Source organism: Rhodnius prolixus, unplaced genomic scaffold (assembly GCF_049639745.1).
Source record: "Rhodnius prolixus isolate KJV_2025 unplaced genomic scaffold, Rpr scaffold_7, whole genome shotgun sequence".
Taxonomy (NCBI): domain Eukaryota; kingdom Metazoa; phylum Arthropoda; class Insecta; order Hemiptera; family Reduviidae; genus Rhodnius; species Rhodnius prolixus.
Genome location: NW_027411582.1, coordinates 2,010,725 through 2,030,284, shown reverse-complemented (window position 1 = coordinate 2,030,284; position 19,560 = coordinate 2,010,725). Strand labels below are relative to the sequence as shown.

At 30.7% G+C, this 19,560-nt stretch overlaps 2 protein-coding genes and 1 long non-coding RNA gene across 6 annotated transcripts in view; 2 read left to right on the top strand and 1 right to left on the bottom strand.

Annotated features, from left to right (window-relative positions):
• LOC141446698 (endothelin-converting enzyme 1-like) overlaps window positions 1–7,196 on the top strand; it is a 35,178-nt gene extending 27,982 nt beyond the window's left edge. Inside the window, exons 17-18 of one of the 2 annotated variants that reach the window (XR_012453828.1) lie at window positions 652–4,230; window positions 6,867–7,196. The gene's annotated coding sequence lies outside the window, so the exon portion shown is untranslated. Of the gene's footprint in view, window positions 1–651; window positions 4,231–6,861 lie in introns of both variants that reach the window. The other variant, XR_012453827.1, reaches the window with a different exon arrangement.
• LOC141446701 (uncharacterized) lies at window positions 919–14,863 on the bottom strand. Of its 3 annotated transcripts, XR_012453829.1 has the most exons (6): window positions 14,002–14,861; window positions 10,872–11,200; window positions 9,842–10,040; window positions 9,623–9,748; window positions 8,078–8,192; window positions 919–5,189 (listed from the first exon to the last, which is right to left on the bottom strand). XR_012453829.1 is itself a non-coding variant. In XM_074113394.1 (5 exons), exons 1-5 carry the CDS (start codon window positions 14,632–14,634, stop codon window positions 5,064–5,066), a joined length of 1,413 nt encoding a protein of 470 aa, XP_073969495.1. In that variant the 5' UTR covers window positions 14,635–14,863; the 3' UTR covers window positions 919–5,063. The 3 variants fall into 3 exon arrangements, 2 of the variants coding, with proteins under 2 accessions (XP_073969495.1, XP_073969496.1); XM_074113394.1 differs by lacking the exon at window positions 8,078–8,192 and having other exon boundaries at window positions 14,002–14,863; XM_074113395.1 differs by lacking the exons at window positions 919–5,189; window positions 8,078–8,192 and adding an exon at window positions 8,278–8,572.
• A 1,920-nt stretch (window positions 14,864–16,783) lies between these two features.
• LOC141446707 (uncharacterized) lies at window positions 16,784–19,177 on the top strand. The gene is made up of 2 exons (XR_012453833.1): window positions 16,784–17,213; window positions 17,420–19,177. It is a non-coding gene; the product is annotated as an uncharacterized lncRNA (long non-coding RNA).
• The last annotated feature ends 383 nt before the right edge of the window (window positions 19,178–19,560 follow it).

Genomic DNA, 19,560 nt, shown 5'->3' with positions numbered 1-19,560 from the left:
CATTTTTGAGCAAAATAAGGCAAAAACCAAGGGTTTCTCGCATTTCAAAGCTTACTTAACAAATAAATCATCGTTTTTTTTTTTTTGTGGAAGGGAATGGGACTTTTCAAAAATGAGAAAAATTCCTGCAAAATACAATATTTATACACTGGAAAAAGTGAAATTTTCTAATTCAGATTCATTTAATGAAACCTTTTATGGATTAAAAGAGCCCAAATAATTTCTCTGTTGGAAAATTCCCTTAGCTTCAAAATGCATGCATTGGTTTTGCAAAAAAACTATTGTTTTTCCATTTATTAGGCTTAACAAGGCTTAAAAAAAGGCGTTTTTACCATTTTTTTGACCTGAAAAATTAAAAAAAAAAAAATCCGCAACGTAAATCGATTTGGTTTTCAGTGGATTTTGGTTAGTTTTGACCCCAAATAATAAGGAAAAAAAGAAAACTTTTTCATGTTGGTGAACTTTTCAATTAAAATCGTTCTAAGCGAGAACCTAGAACAGTGTTACTCTGTAAATAAAAACGCAAAAAATCTTCCGGCACTCACTTAAGTGTAACCTTGCTGGTCAAAAGATGTGAATTAGCCCCCCCCCCCCGAATAAGTGAATTCTTCTCGAAATTCATTTCTTAAGTTGCTTCCTTTTTGTTTTTAGCTTCAAAGGAGATTATTTAGGTTTAATGAAATGATCATGGCTTTTCCTTTCCCTCCTGGTGCAGCATCACTTTTCAAGGTTATTGTCAATAATCACGGTGATAACTGGTGATCCAGGAATTAGTGAAAAGGTTATTTTAAACGACAAGAATGAGTAGAGGACTACCCTAGATGAAGATAGAGGAGGAAATAAGAGGAATATAGAGAGGAAAACTGCGCTGAGGATATTGTGTACGCAGAAACGAGTGTTTAGAGCTACAAAACGAAATAACTTTATAAAATTCAATATATTTCTTTACCCAAAATACAACAATAGAATAAACATGCCATCATTTACAATCAGTAACATAATTCAAGAAACTTTTTTTATTCCAATATCTAATAGTTCCAAAAAAAGAAAAGTTTATTCAATTATCAAAGATACAAATTCAATTAGATAATAAATGTAATTAAAAAATAAAAATTGGCACATAATGTCTTAAAAATTAAGCAATTGGTATTTTTGATTTTTTTTTTTTTGGTTGTATCATTTTAAAGGCAAGAAGACGTTCTATCAACTTTTATAGAAATAAAAAACTAAATCAAGACAATAATTCAAAATCTTTGAAATAGGAAATTCATTGTAGAAAAAATTTACTTACAATATATGGGGGGGCTCTGTGAGACGCCCTCCCCGAAGAAACGTTCTAAAAAACTAATGAGTAATTCTAAGAAAATAAATGAACATTAACTTTTTACAAATGAAGTTAATCTTAACTCAGTAGGTAAAGGAAAGAAAATTATTATAAAAAACTAGATCATTAGACTAGAGACAAACGAAATAAACAAATTGTACGAAAAAGATTATGTAAATTATTTACACACTAATAAGGTTTAGGTTCCTTTTTTTAAAAACAAATCTTAGACGTTATCTTATCTTGTTTACAGCTGTTTTCTAGAATTCAAAATTCTTTTTGTTTTCTTTTATTTTTTTAAATTCAGAGCGTTAACGTCGTAGGTTTTTGAAAATAATCAAACATTCCTAAACTGTAACAAATCTTTGTAATAAACATGGAAATATTTCAATGATTTGCGCTTAAGGCGGATTTGGGCTTAGAAATGTTTTCAATATAGACTCTTAACTTGTTGATTCAAAGTTTTTCACTACTTCTTTAGTACTAAAATACTCATTCCCGTTTCAAGTAAGATAAATTTTGCATTAGGGCTGAATACATAATATTCTAAATAAATATTACTATACCCAGTTTGAAATCATCTTTGACAAATTATTGGAACGTCTAGTGATGAATAAAAATCACATATATATCTAAACCGATCTCAAGATTTTAACATTTTATAATTCCAAAATTACAATGCTCCACTTTAAAAAAAAAAAAATGAAATTGCCTCAACTTTTTATGGGATAAGGATTGTTACAAATTGATTTAAACCAATAAAAATAATATGATTTCATTTTGCTTATTACGAAAGATGTTACTTTAAGAATTTAAAATTTAATAAAAGTCATAATTTTAAACATTCGAAATAACTTCAACTTGCCATATTTCAATTATCTATTGAGCAAATAATTCATCAAATCTCTTGGATTAATAGATGTGATATTCACCAAAAAATTCTTATCTTATACAAGATTTGCACACTTTTAATTTGCAATTGCAAGACAGTTTTTGATATGAAAGTGCACCTAACGTAAGCACCTCTTGCAAAATATTAATTTAAATTTCATTTAAAGCTTTTTTCTTTTTTTTTTGTTCTTGAATTTGACCATCTCTTGTAATAATAGACAAAATGTATAAAGAAAATGTTCTTTTGCTTGGTGTAATTAAATTTGCTATACCCCTTTCACATCAGAAAGTTTAAGTTCAAAATAATAGTTAAAAGTCTTGAAGCTATTAAGTGGAATCACCATAAAATGACCGCTTACTTGAAAACGATTGAAATCGGACCATTTGCTTCAACCTTTTTGCTTCGAATGCTGTATAGAAGCACCTATGGCCAGTTTAATCTGTATACAGCAGACCATTTTTGACACCAATAAAGATGGGTTAAGTCCATAATATTTTTTTTTAGTGTCGATCAATCAATAATCATGTTTTCAAACTGAGTGTTCGTTTGTTTAGAAAAGGTTAGGAACTTCACAGATTACATGAGTGGGAACGAAATTCACGTACAACGGCTGTGACAGTTGCACAACAAGTTGGAGGAAGTAACAGATTTAAATATGATTTTCGTACTAAAATCCTGAAAAGGGAAAAGACCTTCAGAAAGGGTCGATAGAAATAGATGAAAAGACTAGAAAGAGTCCACAAGAAATGGTAAATATCGATAAGATATAAAGAAATATAAAGAGCTATAGTGGCTGAAACTCGCGAGTATTTCAGAGACCGTTGCAGTCCAAAAGAAAAAAGAAAGTCACGAGCAAAACAACATAGGAAAATAAATAAACTTTTTACTTACTAATGACTCAAACTCAATAACACATCTAATTGTTTTCCTCCTAAAACTTCTTTTAAGCGCAAAATGCTGTAAAGATCTGCTAAGTTGTGAAGAAAAGTAATCACTTGTAATATAAAAAACCATCGAGTATATTATCAGATGCTAACCTCCGTTATTTGGCTCTAACCTAACATTTTAGGTTTGATTTAGATTAGATTCTATAGAAATTCAATTAATGTCACCTAAAACTACTTACTTAAGAATAATACAAATGAAATTTTTACATAAGAAAACTAAAAATAAACAGTCATTGAATACCCATATTTTAACATTATTTTTTTTAAACCCTATCTATAAAAATGACGTGCATTTCTGTTGCTATGGCAACCATTTGTTGGTTACACTGTAAATTTTTTTAAAAAATACACATATACCAACAATCTAGAAGAAATTAAGTTATATTTTTGAAACTGTCACAGTTCATTTACATTACCCCAGCTTAAGTGTTTCATTTGACAAAAAAATTATAAAAAAAAAAAAGATTAAGAAGTTTATGTTACTCCTTTTACACTGTAAACAAACAAATAATAAGTTTTTTTTTTTCAAGAATTTATGAGAAAGTAGGTAAATTACCAACAAGCCAATAACTGTCAGAATATCTCGTTTTGAGAAATCGCGCGTTTGTATGGTATGAAACCATTCTTCAGGGCATCGAAATCGTTATTTTTTTTTTTAGAAATAACAAGGGAAAATAAAGAACACAAACATTGTAGGCAAATTTGTTTAAAAAAAGGAAATTTTGCTTTTCACAGTTGGCAAGAGTGTGCGTGCTTCAGACTGAAAGGTTAACAACAATGCGAAACCAGATTACTGCAAGTACAAAGTCGTTTACTTTTTGAATTCCTGCCATTTTATCAATAATTAACATGACTTCAGAAGGCAGTTAACATCCACTGGTTCTACGACCACAATAGTGACGCAATGATGAATGTTAAGACTGATGACAAGAAGTTTTGGGGACCATAACAGCGTAACTCAGGTCGTCGTGGTATACGGGAGTGCCGTAGCAACTAAGTATGAGTTATCTCCTATCTTTGGCATATTCAATGGTCAGGGTAATGATGAGATCTTAAGTATATTTAATGTAAGTACCTTTCAAGTTTTGATCTTGCTTGAGATCATCATCTCCAAATTTAATGCTCGACCTCGTACATATTTTAACATGACAATGTAACCATTATTGAATCTGCTTAGGTTAATGTAACTAAACAGTGAAAGTTCTAGTCTTCTAGATAGTGCTACATTTTTTTTAGTTCACAGTATACTTATAAGTGGTACTATCCCACAAAAATTGAACAAAATTATAAATTAAGTTTTGTTTTTTCTTTAATTTACCACAGTCTCTCCAATTGGTTTCAAATTACAAGTTATTACTGATAGAACATTTTAAAAAAAGGCACCACATTTTACCAAAGAAGAGATCATTAATCCTTATTAGATAATTATTTCAAAATCTCTCATTTCTATAAAATTAATGAACAACAATTTTTACGAATTATTAACTAGAAACAATTTAATTTTTTTTTTACAAAGAACCCAGGTTAATTCTACTCGAATAACCTTACGGATAACCTTAAAAAAGATGTTTGTTCTTAAAAAACGAAATGCTTCCACAATCTATAAGGCGTTAAGATATTTGGTATATTTTAAACTTTTTATCCATTAAAACTTGGTATCACATTTGCAACATTAAAGTAAAGGGTCGAAATTATTGTTATTACTTTCATTTAAGGGCACTTATATTTCTAATTAAAACAAATTTTTGGTTTGTTTTTTTTTCTATTTGGTTTGAAATAGTGAAAGTGAAGGCACTTCTTCAGACAAGAACCAGTTTTTAAACTATCTTTAAAACTTATAAACTTACATTTATACATTTAAAAAAAAAAATTTACAAATATTACTAAACAAGATAAATGTTTACATACTACTTGAGATTGTACGAATTTGGTCCAAGTTTTTTGGTATTCTAGAAAGACCTACTGATAATTTGTTTGCAATGTCTGTAGCTTGAAGTAGACAATCAAATAGACTATTGGAATTGCTCTAAAAAAAGACACACAAAAAGAAATAGATTAAAATCAAATAAATGGTGAACAGATGGAATGAAATACTTCAAAAATTTTTGTAACTAAGTTAGAAACATTTTCTATTCATTAAAGTTGCCCCCCGCATACAAAAAAAAAACAAAAACAAACAAACACCGAATTATGTCTAACAAAGTACAGGTTAAAACCAAACACGTTTGTTAATTTTGTTAGTTTTATTTTAAGTGTGTAATGGTTGAATAATAAATCCTTTATAGATAAAAAAAATATGCAAATACAAATTAGCTATCACCCAAAAAAGAACAGTTTTGGATTAAGTAAACAACACATGATACTTGGACACTTTTTTTTTTTAGATAAAACCTTCATTGGATTCCATTTTTAAAACCAATTTATTATTAAAAGTACGTACTTGAATTACGGTTTATATTTAGGAGCTTTAGCAAGTTCATTTTGCAATTCATGTTATTTTTTTTTAATTACCGCTCCCTTTAAATTATTTTGAGAAGCTTATTATGTATATATATATTATGTTAAGCGTTTTGAACAAAATAGGAAGGTATTTGTACGTAAAAAGCAAAATTAAACTTCCTTTTAAGAGGAGTAAGAAAAATAAACTGCGATTACAGTACTTCTCCCTAAAAGACAAAGAGGCAAAGATTTTAAATCGAAACAATAATTATTCATTAATGTAAATAGGTTCACCCATTGATAATTTTAACGATTGCAGTACTTCCTCTTAGTAGGTGTAAGAGCATGATGGCACTTCATAGCCACGTAGAGGAGCTTTAATCACTTCTTCGTGCTAAATTTTATCAAAATCGGACTAAGCGGTATAGAAATATTGGTAATAATAGTTTTACAAAGGACCTTACTTGGGTGGGGCAAACTCCCCTCCATATGAGGCCTAGCGTCGAGACTTTTAAAGTGTAAATCTGTACAAAATTTCGATTCGAATGACACTTCATTCATGAAAATCGGTTCACTTGTTGATAATTTGAAACGATTGCTATACTTCCCCTTAACTAGTGTAAGGGCAGATCGTCGCTTTAATGTTACGTAGGGGAGCCCTAACCCTATCATCCTGCCAAATTTTATCAAAATTGGGCTAAGATTTACAAAGTTATTAGTAATAATAATTTTGGAGGGGGCTTCACATATATGGGGCTAACTCCTACCCCATTCGATATACAGCGTCGAGACCCCCAAAAGGCACATCTACATAAAATTCCGAATCGAATGACACCTCATTCATGAAAATCGGTTCGCGCGTTTAGGCGCTACGCAGTTTACAAAAAAGGTAACAAGAACAACAATTTCTGAAAATGCCGTTTTTGCTCATTTTCAACAACTTTTTTCTCGTAATCTATTAGATCTGTGTTGTTGCAAAAAATTACAGTCATAAAGGAGGGTTTGCCCTGTATTTTAAAGAAAATTTGGGAATTTTATCTTTATCTAGAAAAAGAGAAAAAAATTGTCAAAGTTGGGTGTTTTTCAACGTCACGCTTTTTAGTGCAGTTTTTGACGATCAACCCTTATACAACTGTCCTACCGGACAGTTTTAATTATACATATATGTTATATATATATTATATTATGTATATATATATATTATATTAATATATAATAAATTAATAAAATAAAATTAATAATAAATAATTATTTATTAGTGCAGCTGCAGAGAATGTTTACGGAAAAATCATGCGTCATAGCATTTCATGAAGCGCCATTGAGGCAGTAGTGAGCCTAAAAAGCCTTGAAGCGTTTTGCAGGCCATCTTTGTTTTAATTAAACATTTCATGAAGCCTCCCATCAGTAAAACACTCCAGCTTGGACTGAGTACGCACCGTTAATGCAAGCAGTTCCCAGCAGACGTCTCATTCCATTTAAGTTAAATGAGAAACCTTATACTGGATATTCTATCTTAACTTAAGGTTACAAAACATTTACTAGTTTTAAAACATATAACTTTTTTTTAAAAAATAAATAACGATTAAATTAGTGATTATTATTTCATAAACTAATGTTAATATAAACAGAAAACCATGTCTTCCATCCACTGAAAGCAACACGACATTAGGCTGGAAACATAGTGGAGCGGCGAGCAAAGCGGCGATGATAGCGAAGAGCGAAGCGGCAAAAACAAAAACTAGAAATAGATAGAGTTGCTCTATCTTCGCTTTGCTCGCCACTATGCGCGGTCCCATATGTTTACTTGTATTTGATTTCGCCGCTTCGCTCTTCGCTATCAGCGCCGCTTTGCTCGCCGCTCCACTATGTTTCCAGCCTTACGCAACTACCATCACGCTACTACAATCAATTAAAGTGCAACAGCTGTAGCGAATAGTTTTCTCTTACTGTACTGGGCTAGAGGAACTACCGAGATCGTGTTCAAACTTTATATTTTGATTTTTCACTATTTGTTTTGAGGTACTTTGAATCCAAAAAAGTGGTTTTAACAAAATAGTTAAATTAAGAACGGTGTGAAAGTAAATGCTAGATTTTTCACAATTCACATACCTAACAGCTACTGAGGACTAGGAAATATTATTACGCTGGCGATTACGAGTCACAAATTCCATTCTAGGGATAATCGGACTCAGGTCACCTTTAATTGAATTTTAGTCACTACTTCTATCACTGCGATATTTTGTGATTTACTTTATAATGAGATCCATGCGCGCTGATGCTATCGTGATAGTGGCGTGATCTCACTTCCTCTAATCGCAATGCCTTACTACAAACACAAGCCCAAATGTTGTTGATTAATTGTCTTCAGTTTGAGTTGTTCAGTTAATTCTCTGTTAGTAAAAATATTCTTAGAAAATGAAACCAAACAATGCCCAATAACGTTTAACATTTTTAATAAAATTTGGTATTACTCACATGGTTTTTTTTTTTAAAAAAAACAACAAATTTAATGCCTCTAGAATTATTAGTTTTTGTCTTTTTAAGTGACTTTTGTGAAATATTTTCACAGTGAATATTCAAAACATCCGGTCTGAAAATACGTGATAAAAATGGTATGAATGAATACTTCTTTTTTAACATACTAAAAAGCACAATAATCATGAAAACATTTAAAATGTAAAATAAAATTCTTTTATTTGAAATGTAGCCCTTTTTTTCATATTACTGTAATTATTTATTAAACACAAAAATTACACGCTAATTGATTAGAATCTTGCAACTTTTTCTTTTTCTTTTAATTAACAGACAATGAATTTATTTACTGAAATTTATGTGAAGTCGAAAGACATAATTGTATGTAGACACAAGGTTATTTTCATCAATTTAAAAACATTAATTACTTCAACTGTTTTCTTTTCGTTCATTTTCTTTGCTTATTTATAATGCAAAATATTGTAGATCCAGTGCATCCTTAAAAATTTTTAAATAAATTAAACTGTTATTGGATTACAGAAAATTATTAGCTGATTCATTACTTATTTAATTAAATAGATGATTTATTTTAAACAATGCAACTTATTAAAATTTTTGAAATAAAGAATCGTAGGGAATTTATTTAAGGAGAAATGCTCTTAACTTGAGAATTTTTTATAAAATGTGATAGTATTTTAAATATTATAATTTGACCGTGGAAAAGAATTGAGCTCTGCGCTACTCAATTCGAATTTGAGACGAAAATAAAGTCTCAAATTTGACTGACGCAGTACCATAGAGACCAGAAAAATCAAACAATAACCTTTATCACAAAACCTTCTCTTGGCAAAGATTTTACACATAATCTCTGTACGAATTCTATAAAAGGAGCCTCTGGAATGAATCGTCTATGTAAGAGAGTTTTATTAAGATGCAATTAGAAGTGCAACAAGTAAGTGAACACATCTTCTAACCTCACCACAAGTCAAATCAATTCTTTTCTAACTCTTCGAGCATTTGTGAAAAAATTTATTGGAATGCTCGCTCAGTTGTTGTGATTATAGCGATGTGATAAAAAAACATATTTTCTTAGAAAATTACCCGGTAATCGTTTGGCCAAGAGTTTACTAACCAGATGTTAAATGATTATTTAGTTAGAAATTGAAGTATTGCCAACATCGTGTCATATTTTCTAAAAAAAAAAAATTACCTAAAATATCCGTTTTTGAGCCCCCTGAGTCCTAATTTAATTGCGAAAAGGGATCATGTTGCCTAAATGTAAATGTTTTTCTACCCACCTCTTCAATTTTTATTGTTCTAATGTTGAAGAAACAACCTATTCTTTAGCGAAACATAGATATATTTCCGATTCAACATAAACCTGGACTACATGGCAAAAAAAGCCAGCATGAGCTTGACGTAAAGCTATCACTAATTTCTAATTTAAATCAAAAGTAATTTTTACTTGCAATAAGATGTTATAATTAGCTCTGTGATGGTTAAACATTCTCACAAAAGATCACCAAAAGGAAAAATAAGACAGCATACCTTGCCAGTTATATGCCCATTGTTCATGTGAGAAGTTTCCCAAGGCCGGTATCTCATACTAGATTCAAGTCTTCCCCTCTCAGCGATGCCGTTCAGTCCTTCTCGGATCGTTCGTTCCATCTCCAACTGAAATAAAGGCCGTATGAATAATATCGTTCATCCTTAAAAAAAAAAAAAAAAAACAGAGACAGACTTCCTTAACAGGAAACCCATGTTTACCTTCCGGTCAATATAACTGACTCTGCTCATTTTAGCCCTGGTTTCGTTTTTATAAGAGACACTCGCTGCACTACCTTCGACAGTGAATCTTCCACTTTCACCTTCAGCTAGATGAATATCTGTTCCAAATTCATCAGGACTGGTGGCTGGCCTTTGATCGAAGTGTCTATTTTTAACAATAGAAGTCAAGTCTCCCTCTCTGAAATCATAAAAGCAGAAATCTGCTGTGAATAATCACACGAAATTCTTTTACAAATATTTTTTTTGTTTAAGTCAGCGGTATATATCCGTTCTATTGAAAAATTCAATAATTTTAGCAAAAAAATGATTAGAGCGATTCTCTTCGCAGCGTTTTCTTCCCCCGGGATTCAAAAATAGTTTGAGCTCAATTTTTTTTTGTTTTTGAGCTGGAATATTCCCATACACAGGCACATATATTTATATAGACAATTTTCTAAAAACCACTCATTTCATATCAACCGATCTTGTTATTATAATACAGATTATTCCATGCAGAAGCGGGATGCCCAACTTAGAACGCATTTCTTCAAATATGAAGAGTATACTCTGTATTTTTTAAAACATTTTGATGGACATCAATGTAGCATCCACTCCACTCCACTTCACCTTTTCTCTTCTCTTTATGAGCTGTTCATCATCTGCCTGAAGCTCCAAAAGCTGAGATTAGCATCCTAAGGGACTTTGTGGAAGCCTTAAAGAATTTTTTGGTTACTCCCTGCAGATATCTACACATCCACAGCACTAGAACTGCTAGCTGGCCACTTGAATTTTCAGTCCAACATTCAATAATTGTGAAAATTATCACAAGTATAGCCTCTTTAAAAAAATTAAAACATTTCTTAATTTACAAGACTAAACACTTGTATTTTAATATCCCAATGTAATGGAAATGATGATAGAATCAATTTGCCATCATCACTAACGATCATTGGGGTGCAAATATTTCGAGAGACTATAATAGAATCTCAAACAGCTTCAATCTCAAAACCTTATCAATCTATATACTTACCCAATGATAAAATTGTGCAGATTTTCAATCATAAGTGTAACATCCTTCACTGGACTTCTCAATGAATCCTGTAGGGCTTGCAGTCCATTGGTTGATTTGTTACATTCCAGTTCGGTTCTTGTTTTCGACAACTGTTTGAAATCTGCCAATGGTGACACTCTGACAGATCGGTCTCCAATCACCCTGGTTTGTACAATTGGCGAGTGTACCATACTAGTTGATGGCATTTTTATAGATGTGGAAATCTGCCGACGAGTGTTGTTCACAAGTGATGTTTCCGATGAGATGGAAGTTAACAATGAACTGTTTGAGTCTTGCCATCGTTTCACCTGTAATACAAAAATTGTCAAAGTTGGGTGTTTTTCAACGTTACGCTTTTTCGTGCACTTTTTGACGATCAATCCTTATAAAACTGTCCTACCGGACAGTTTTAATTAGTTATAGTGAAAGAAGGTAAAAGGTCTTTGCTACAAGCAGAGAGGCAGAGTCAGTTAAGCATCAGTTGTTATTTCAAGATATGTTAAGTCAAGGAAACGAAATATAGAAATTAGTGAGGCTGCTAGAATTTAGAACCGACCGTACGTTCTTGTACTAGTGAAGTTAAATTTCACTTGGATAAATCTGATAACTGTCTGTAAAGAACGGTGTTAAGTAAAGTGATCCATTAACACTATTACTTCTATTGTGTATAAGAAGAAATGTTAATCAAGTAGAAAGGGATAATTACAAGACTATTCTTATTTCTTATACTATTATCATTGAAGTATACTTATAAAAACCTCAGTATTCACAGTAAACCATCAAAAAAAAAAAGATGTTTTGAATACAACTTTTTTGCTATCTGTTACGAATTGGTGTCACTTTTTTCATAAAAATTTATTTACATTTATGGCAAAATTCCGATTTTCAAAAACATTCAACAGAAGGTACCACTTTTCTGAAATAATTTCAAAAATGCCTTAAACATTGTCTCTAAACTTCGTAAATACATAAAACAGTGCATAAATTACTATTATTTGAATAATTTTCGAGCAAAATTCTTTTTAGAGTATTTTGACGACAGATGATAATAGATTATAGAACCACAAACATTGTATAAGAGAAATACTTGTTCACCCAGATTTTTAGTAATACTGATCCTAAAAAACTGAAACATAATTTTGTAAAATAAATATTAAAAACGATCAACTTTTTTTTTTCTAGTTGAAGGAACCTCGAAACGCGTGTTTACAAAACCTTCACACTTTTGAAAAGTTCTCCTTACCTAGAAGTAAAAAGAAAGTAAAATGTTTGAAAGACCAGAGACAGGTGTGGATGGATTTACTTTTTGTAGGTTTATTTACATCTGATTATTTACCTTGAAACAGTGAGATACAGACCCCCGGAAGTCATTATAAAGATTGAATGGCAGAGGCCAAAAGTTCATGGCAAAGTTCCAATTAAGTTTACTAAAATATTTATATATAATATGTATGTATTTATAAAAAAAAACCACAATCAACTGTCTGCCTTGGTCATTCAGCTTAGATTTATTCTTTATTTTAGATTTACCCACGTGCACTTCTCTAAGTTCTTTAAGAAGTAACAACTAATTATAATTGTATCGATTCAAAGCAAATATTTGACCTACTTTTTATAACCACTTAAATCGATTAAGGAAGTAAGAAGTATTGCAATCGTGTGAAATTGTTAAATTCGACTTTTTACCAGCCTTCAAAATATCTAAACCTGAAAGCAATTTACTTAACGATTTTCTTTTTTCTTTCATAGCACTAAGTACATCTAAAACTTTTATTGGCACATTTTTTTTGATTAAATTTTGAATAAATGCACTACTACTATCAAAGGAAGCCTCTTTATACAGGGCCATTTTTGTGCAATACACGCAAATTTGTATCGCATGCAAGATCAGGTGACATGTGTTATTAAAATTCACAGTTGAAGAAAATTCATCAACCAAGAATACCAATTAAGTAATGATATTTTTCATTTTTATAATTATTATTAATTGTTTTAAAAATGGCTGCTACCATTTTCTTTAAACTTCGTTTAAACATTACTAAAAGAAAGTTACAATTTAATTACGTAAGCTACGCGATAAGAGTAAGTCGAATGAATCGCCACACAGATTTATAAGGAAAGATTTCAATGAAAATAAATGATTCTTTGAAACAGAAAGATTACTAATTTATCGTGTCTTTTTTGACTTTTATCAGCTTTGAGATAGTACCAACCCATTTCCACAAACATATCTTACGCATTATCCAAATCATTTTATGTTTCATATTAAGTCATAAAAAAGCAAGTCAAATGTAAGTATTGAAATAAATATTAAAGTAGTTTTAAATGATATTTTTTGTTTTGTTGCATACTTTAATACGACAAAGGAAGTTCAAAGTGAATATAAAATTATTTCTGGAATGTTTATCTATAAACAGAAAGGTCAAAGCCCTTTTAGTAAAGTCAATTGCAAAAAAAAATAATAATAATTATGGGAAAATTTTGCACAATGGCCATAAAATCTAATATGCATAGTTTTTTTATGTTCTAGACTGAACTAACCACTTAAGTTTTTCATAATGAAATAATATATGACGAGAATATTCGCACCACTTTCTCCTATTAAATTTTCAATTAAAATTAAAATTAACACATTTAATCATTATTAACTTGTTTTAAACTATATTTCACCGTAAACACAAAAAAAAGCAAGAGTGCGTATAATACTCACAGAAATCACTTTAGCAAAAAATTAATCAACTAAAACTTAAATATCTATTGGTACCTAAATTCCTAAGAACAACTCGTGGGTCAATTTTGAACAAATTTAAAAACACAACAAAAAATAGTCCCCTTACTTGATGGTACTTTTAAGGAAACGTATCATCGCCCTTCTCTTAAACATGCCCTTTTTGGGTAAATCTTGAACTTTTTTACGCTTTTAACCAAGTGTTTTAGTAGATACAAGAAAAGAGCATTTTGTAAATTTACTTTTCAGGACTCAGAATATTAATTTACAGAGAAAACACCATTCCGAAAATATGAAACGGTTCGTAACACACATCTTGCTGAAGAAAAGATAGTAAAAATATTAAGCAAGATAATACTCGTATTAGAGTAACCCTGTTACCTTCATGATTGATTCGTCGCTTGAATTAGGACTGATGGCGATGTCTTTGCTTTGTGGCAAAGTCAGTTTTGATTCTGTTGATGGCGTAGGAAGAAGCCTGGATTGACTGACACAAGCACTGGGAATATTGCGTGGTGATACAATATGTGTATGGTAACTAGTCGCCGTTGATGGAGTACTTTTAAAGTTACAACAATCGCAATGTGACTCACATTTCTGCCTCAATTCAGCGATTCTATTCTCTGCTTCAGCGTACTTCAATCGCAAAGAATGATTAGACTCTTGTAGCTCCGTGATCAATACATCTTTAAATCTCAGATCTTCAATAAGTTCGGTTAATCGTTTATGCTCTTTTGTACTGTTTAAGCTGGTATTACTTTCAGAATGGACGTAACCAGAATCTTTACAAACTGAACCTTGACTGCCACTTATAATTGTGTCAGTAGATATTGTCAACTTTTTTGTATTAGGTAGTTCTTCAAAATTTGATACATCAATTAGTGAACAAGATCGTCTCTCTTTCAATGTAACAGGAGTGGAACAAGAAATTTTATCTCCCTGACCAAACGAATCGTCTAATTCAGACAATTCAGATAATCTGTCTTCACAGATGAAATTATCCATGCCAAACATCTTCCATAACACTAATACAAAAAATAACTAAATAAAACAAGTGTTTTTATATCACTGCAAGCAATTATTACAACACTAAAGAAAAAATCAAATTACATATTAATATTTGAATCTAGTTGCTGTTATTTAAAAAAATGTTGAAATTTTGCACTCATTACTCGAACAACTGTATCCTATATGCTCGGAGAGAATACTGCTCTTACTATAATTTCCCACTTCACACATGTTTAAACAGTGTTGCCATCTTGCCATAACTTTATACTTTTTTTTTTCTTTTATCAACATTAATTGCTCAATATATACTACTTTCAATAAGCAATAATAAGTAAATAAAAAAAAAATAATTATCAGAAAAACAGTTATAATTTTTTATATTTTTCTGAAAGAAAGTTAATGGCTGCTACTGAATGGAGCTTTGCAACCACCGCACATTTAAACTAATTGGAAAAAAAGGCTCTAAATCCTTAACGTGGAGAAAAGCAATGAAAACCGCTACATCTACTTTATTTGTAATAATTATTTACAAATAATGTTCTCATAAATAACGAAACACTAGGAGATACTGCAGTTATTAGTGACGAACAAAATCCAGAAGCCAGTAATGAATGAAAGCTCTGGGTGCCAATAGCCTTATTTGTTAAATTTGGTAGGAACCATATATTGGTACAATTTAGATAATTTTAATCTACAAAAAAAGTTCTTAAACGCAAAAATTATTTTTACTTAATACAACATAAAAGGGTTATTATAACTTTAATAACAATAGTTAATAAATGGGATTCTTATTTCCTAAAAACTTAACTGTTACATTGATTAAAGATAAAATTGTACCTTAAACAGTATCTTCAAATTAAATTAAGAATCCGTAAACTTTATTACTTAGATTTCGCACTTCTGGCCATATCCGAAGAAGAGTATTCTTTTACTAGCAGCAGAAAAAGGCCAGGTAAAAAAAAAAGCGTGCTTCACTTACCTGTAAACTGCTACCTTTGAGCAACGGGTGGGTTTCCCATAAACTCCCGAAGCATTCACATTCTTAGGCTGGAAACATAGTGGAGCGGCGATGATAGTGAAGAGCAAAGCGGCGAAAACAAACACTAGAAATAGATAGAGTTGCTCTATCTTCGCTTTGCTCGCCACTATGCGCGGTCCCATATGTTAACTTCTGTTTGATTTCGCCGCTTTGCTCTTCGCTATCATCGCCGCTTTGCTCGCCGCTCCACTATGTTTCCAGCCTTAGGTCCTGTAAGTTTACGCAGACTACGTCAACATTCTTCTTCAATGCTCCAGTGAATTTCGTCTTTTTTTCTTTGGTAACGAATTATTTGCCATGAAAACGGATTTGTTTTGAAACTTCCATCAACCAGGTAGTCAGATATTCAGATAAATAATAAAAATAGGTAATTTCTAAAGCTACGCAATATCTCTGCGAACTTTAAGTTAGAGTGTCTACTTACCTTCATAATTGATACTGGTTATACCTGATGTTTTTTTTTTCGTTTAATATTAAATAGTTTGCAATGAACAGCAAAAATGTCAGCTAGGTGTGGTGCTTCGAACTGATTATTCCCAGATTGTAATGGTCTCTTTAACTTTCACGAACTGTTCTTTCTCTTATATACTATGTTTAATCAGACTCTCTAAATTCCTGAGAAGTGCAGAAGAAAACCTTTAAAGACGTTTTTGTTTTATTAAAAAAAAACGTATAAATCTGAAGTATCATATCAGAAAGCCGCATTTCTTGTCGCGATTTATTTCATCCAAAACCATTAGAAGTAATAAATGGTTTCACAATGATACCTCAGTGACAGACCAAAGGGCAGGTTTAACACTGTACATACCCTGGCGTCAATAGTACGACCAGAATGTGGGAATTGATGAAAATTCGTTGTGTTGCAAACGATCAGAAAAATAAAAATTTGTTAAAACAAAGACTTTCTCCAAATTAATTCGTTTCAGTAGTTACCTCATTAACTTAGATTAATAAAAACTTTTTTCCTTATCTTAATTGTATCAAGTAACCTATAATACTGTTTACATTTGGCCATTTATCGATCTTTTAATTGTTACAAATTGATTAAAGAATGCCCGTTGCATTGTTTTTTTTTTTTAAAAAAAAACTTTGAAATTTCTAACCTATCCAAATGTTTTCAAGTTCAGAAAACCAATCAACAATCACAATGTCTTAAGAATTACTACAAACTTAAGAAAAATACGAATCTTTTATTTTGTGGGGGGGGGGCAATCATTTATTATTCCAAGAGTACCTGTATATTCTTACAGTCAGTTAGGCCCGAATTATGATGATTTAGTGCACCATTGAAATTCCTGAAATAATTAAAAAATTATATTCGGCATATCAGAAGATTTTCTATCATGCAGACAATTCTACCAGTAAACTAAAAAAAAAACATCGATATGTTTTGATCTATTCTGTGATTAATGAACTAATCACCAAAATTTGAATCATTCAACTGGTTAACCTTTAAACTAACCAACAAAAAGTATGAATAAATATAATTTTTATTACTCTTTTCAAAGTATTTAAAATCAAATAGCACAATTTTTAGCTATGAAAAGTAAGTAGTTTAATTTCTTTCTCTCATTATAAACTATTACAAATTCTATGTATTTATATATAAAAAACAAAAAAATAGTAAACATAAAGAAATCTAGTTTAAGTAGCGTATTTTCGAATAATGAGATAAAAATTTATTTTTTTATATATATTTATGTAACAAATATAGCACAAAAAGTTTTGCTAGTGTTTTTTTTCTTTTTATAGTAAGCGATTTAAGAAAATGTTACGAAGAAAAAAGATAGAAATAGAAAAATATGGAACAAAATTCTGAATAACAATTAAAAAAAAAAATATATATATATAAATAAAGAAAAAGGAACATTTAGAAACAAAACAATAAGATGGAATCCTAATAATGGAAGGACCCCATAAAAATTAATTAATCCAAAAAAAAAATGCGCTTCAAGCGTGCCATACATATCGATATAATTATTTTAATAAATATAATCTTGAAGTTTTCTTCTTCTGTTTTTGCTCTTGTTAATTAAATTTGAATAAATTTATTTCCCCGAATCTATTTTGACTTTTTATCTTTCTTTATATAAATGTACAATATATATTATTTCTACAAAACTTTAACAAAAAATAAATTAATAAATAATAAAATACGAGGATCCTTCAAATAAAAATCGGATTTTCATTATTAGTAATGTAGCACAAAATGAATAACTCACTTTATCTGCACAGTTTTCTTTTGCAGAAAACTCATTTGAGGTTTCTTTGATTCCCATGGCCAATGCCGGAGGACGACCAATTATTGGACTAAACTTTTCCAAATCATGAAATTTTCTTGGCCTAATCAAAAAACTAAATGGCCCTAAGAGAAGCACTCTCCTCAATCTATGGAAAATTAATCAAGTTTATTTTTTTTGCTTTTACCCAAAACTGAACCTCCCTGTGCAATCACATATTTTAGTTCAACCATCCACGGTTTATAAAATTGAAAGAACCTCGTAACTACGAAGAATATGTTTTTTTTTTTAAACATTTATTTGTAATTTGTATTCCAAATAACTCAAGCGACCCTTATGAGCACCATTTTTTAAAAATTAAATTTTTTTATTTTAAAAAGGCCAAAAATTAAAATTTCTCGTAAATAAATATATTTTTGATAGCAAGAAAAAACCTCGAAATATTATAAACGTAATCATGAGGTATGTTTAAAAAAAATAATAATCCTCACGCAACACACGATTGTGGGCATCACTACAATCTTTCTGTTTAAGTAGCATCCGAGTTCTGGTGACGTTTCATCATCATAATGGAGAATAATTAGAATGATGCTGCCATATGGTGAATGTTCATACAGAAAAATTTGTATTTAACTGAAGAAACTCAAGCATTGCTCAAAAAAAGTCAGAGAGATGCTGCAGCAATGTCATAAAAGTGATACCATCTATTTGACTCCCAGCAGTACGACTGTCACAGGGAGAAGTAAGTAAGTAAGCAACATTTCCGTCACCATTGAGTCTTCTCGAAAGGAACTACACCAAAGGTTGTGGTTTTGTAACTGAATGAATGTAAAAAAAAAAAAAAATTGAAACAGTTTGCATTTTAGTTTTTTAAACACACCTCATCATATGTGGACAACCTAAAAAGTGCCTTTTGTATTGGGTATGCGCAGAACTAGTTCAGTACTAATTGCTCATCCTGAAGTGGATTTTGGGACTTAGGATAAAAACCTTCCGAAAAAAGCAAACGAAACTGATCAATTCACAGCGTGTCCTCAAAGCTAGCAAGCACCATTCGCAAATGATTGGGCCCCCAATCATCCCAATTTTGGGAATATAATAACCATAGCTCCAAGATATATTATTCACACTGCACGTTAACAAGCACCGGGGGGGGAGCTCCGAAAAAGGAGATTCTTGTTGTGCTACTAAATAGCACCCAAACAAATTTGGTAAACGTTGTAAAGTTGCCCCGTTTACACTTTGTATTACCTCCACAGGATTTTTTTTTTTTTTTTTTTTTTAAAAAAAGGCACCTTTTAAAATAAAAAGCTGTATGAGAAATAACAAACAGTAGAACTTGGACTTGCAGGGTTCCCAACTAAAACCTGGGAAAAAAACAAAATATCTGAAATTTCTCGCTAAGTAAAAAAAAAAAAAGAAGCATTTAGAAATATAATAATCGATTGTGAGAAAATGGTCGTACAATTTTTAATTTTATTTATCTAATTTATATTAGCCCTAAATTTTTAGCTAAATCTAAGATTATTATAATCCCCGACAAAAAGAAAAATGAAAAATATTAAGTGGAAAACAGATTATATTGTAAAATACCGACAAGAAAAACTCTTGTTAAAATGTTTGTATTGATCACAATTTGGAGTACTACAAATA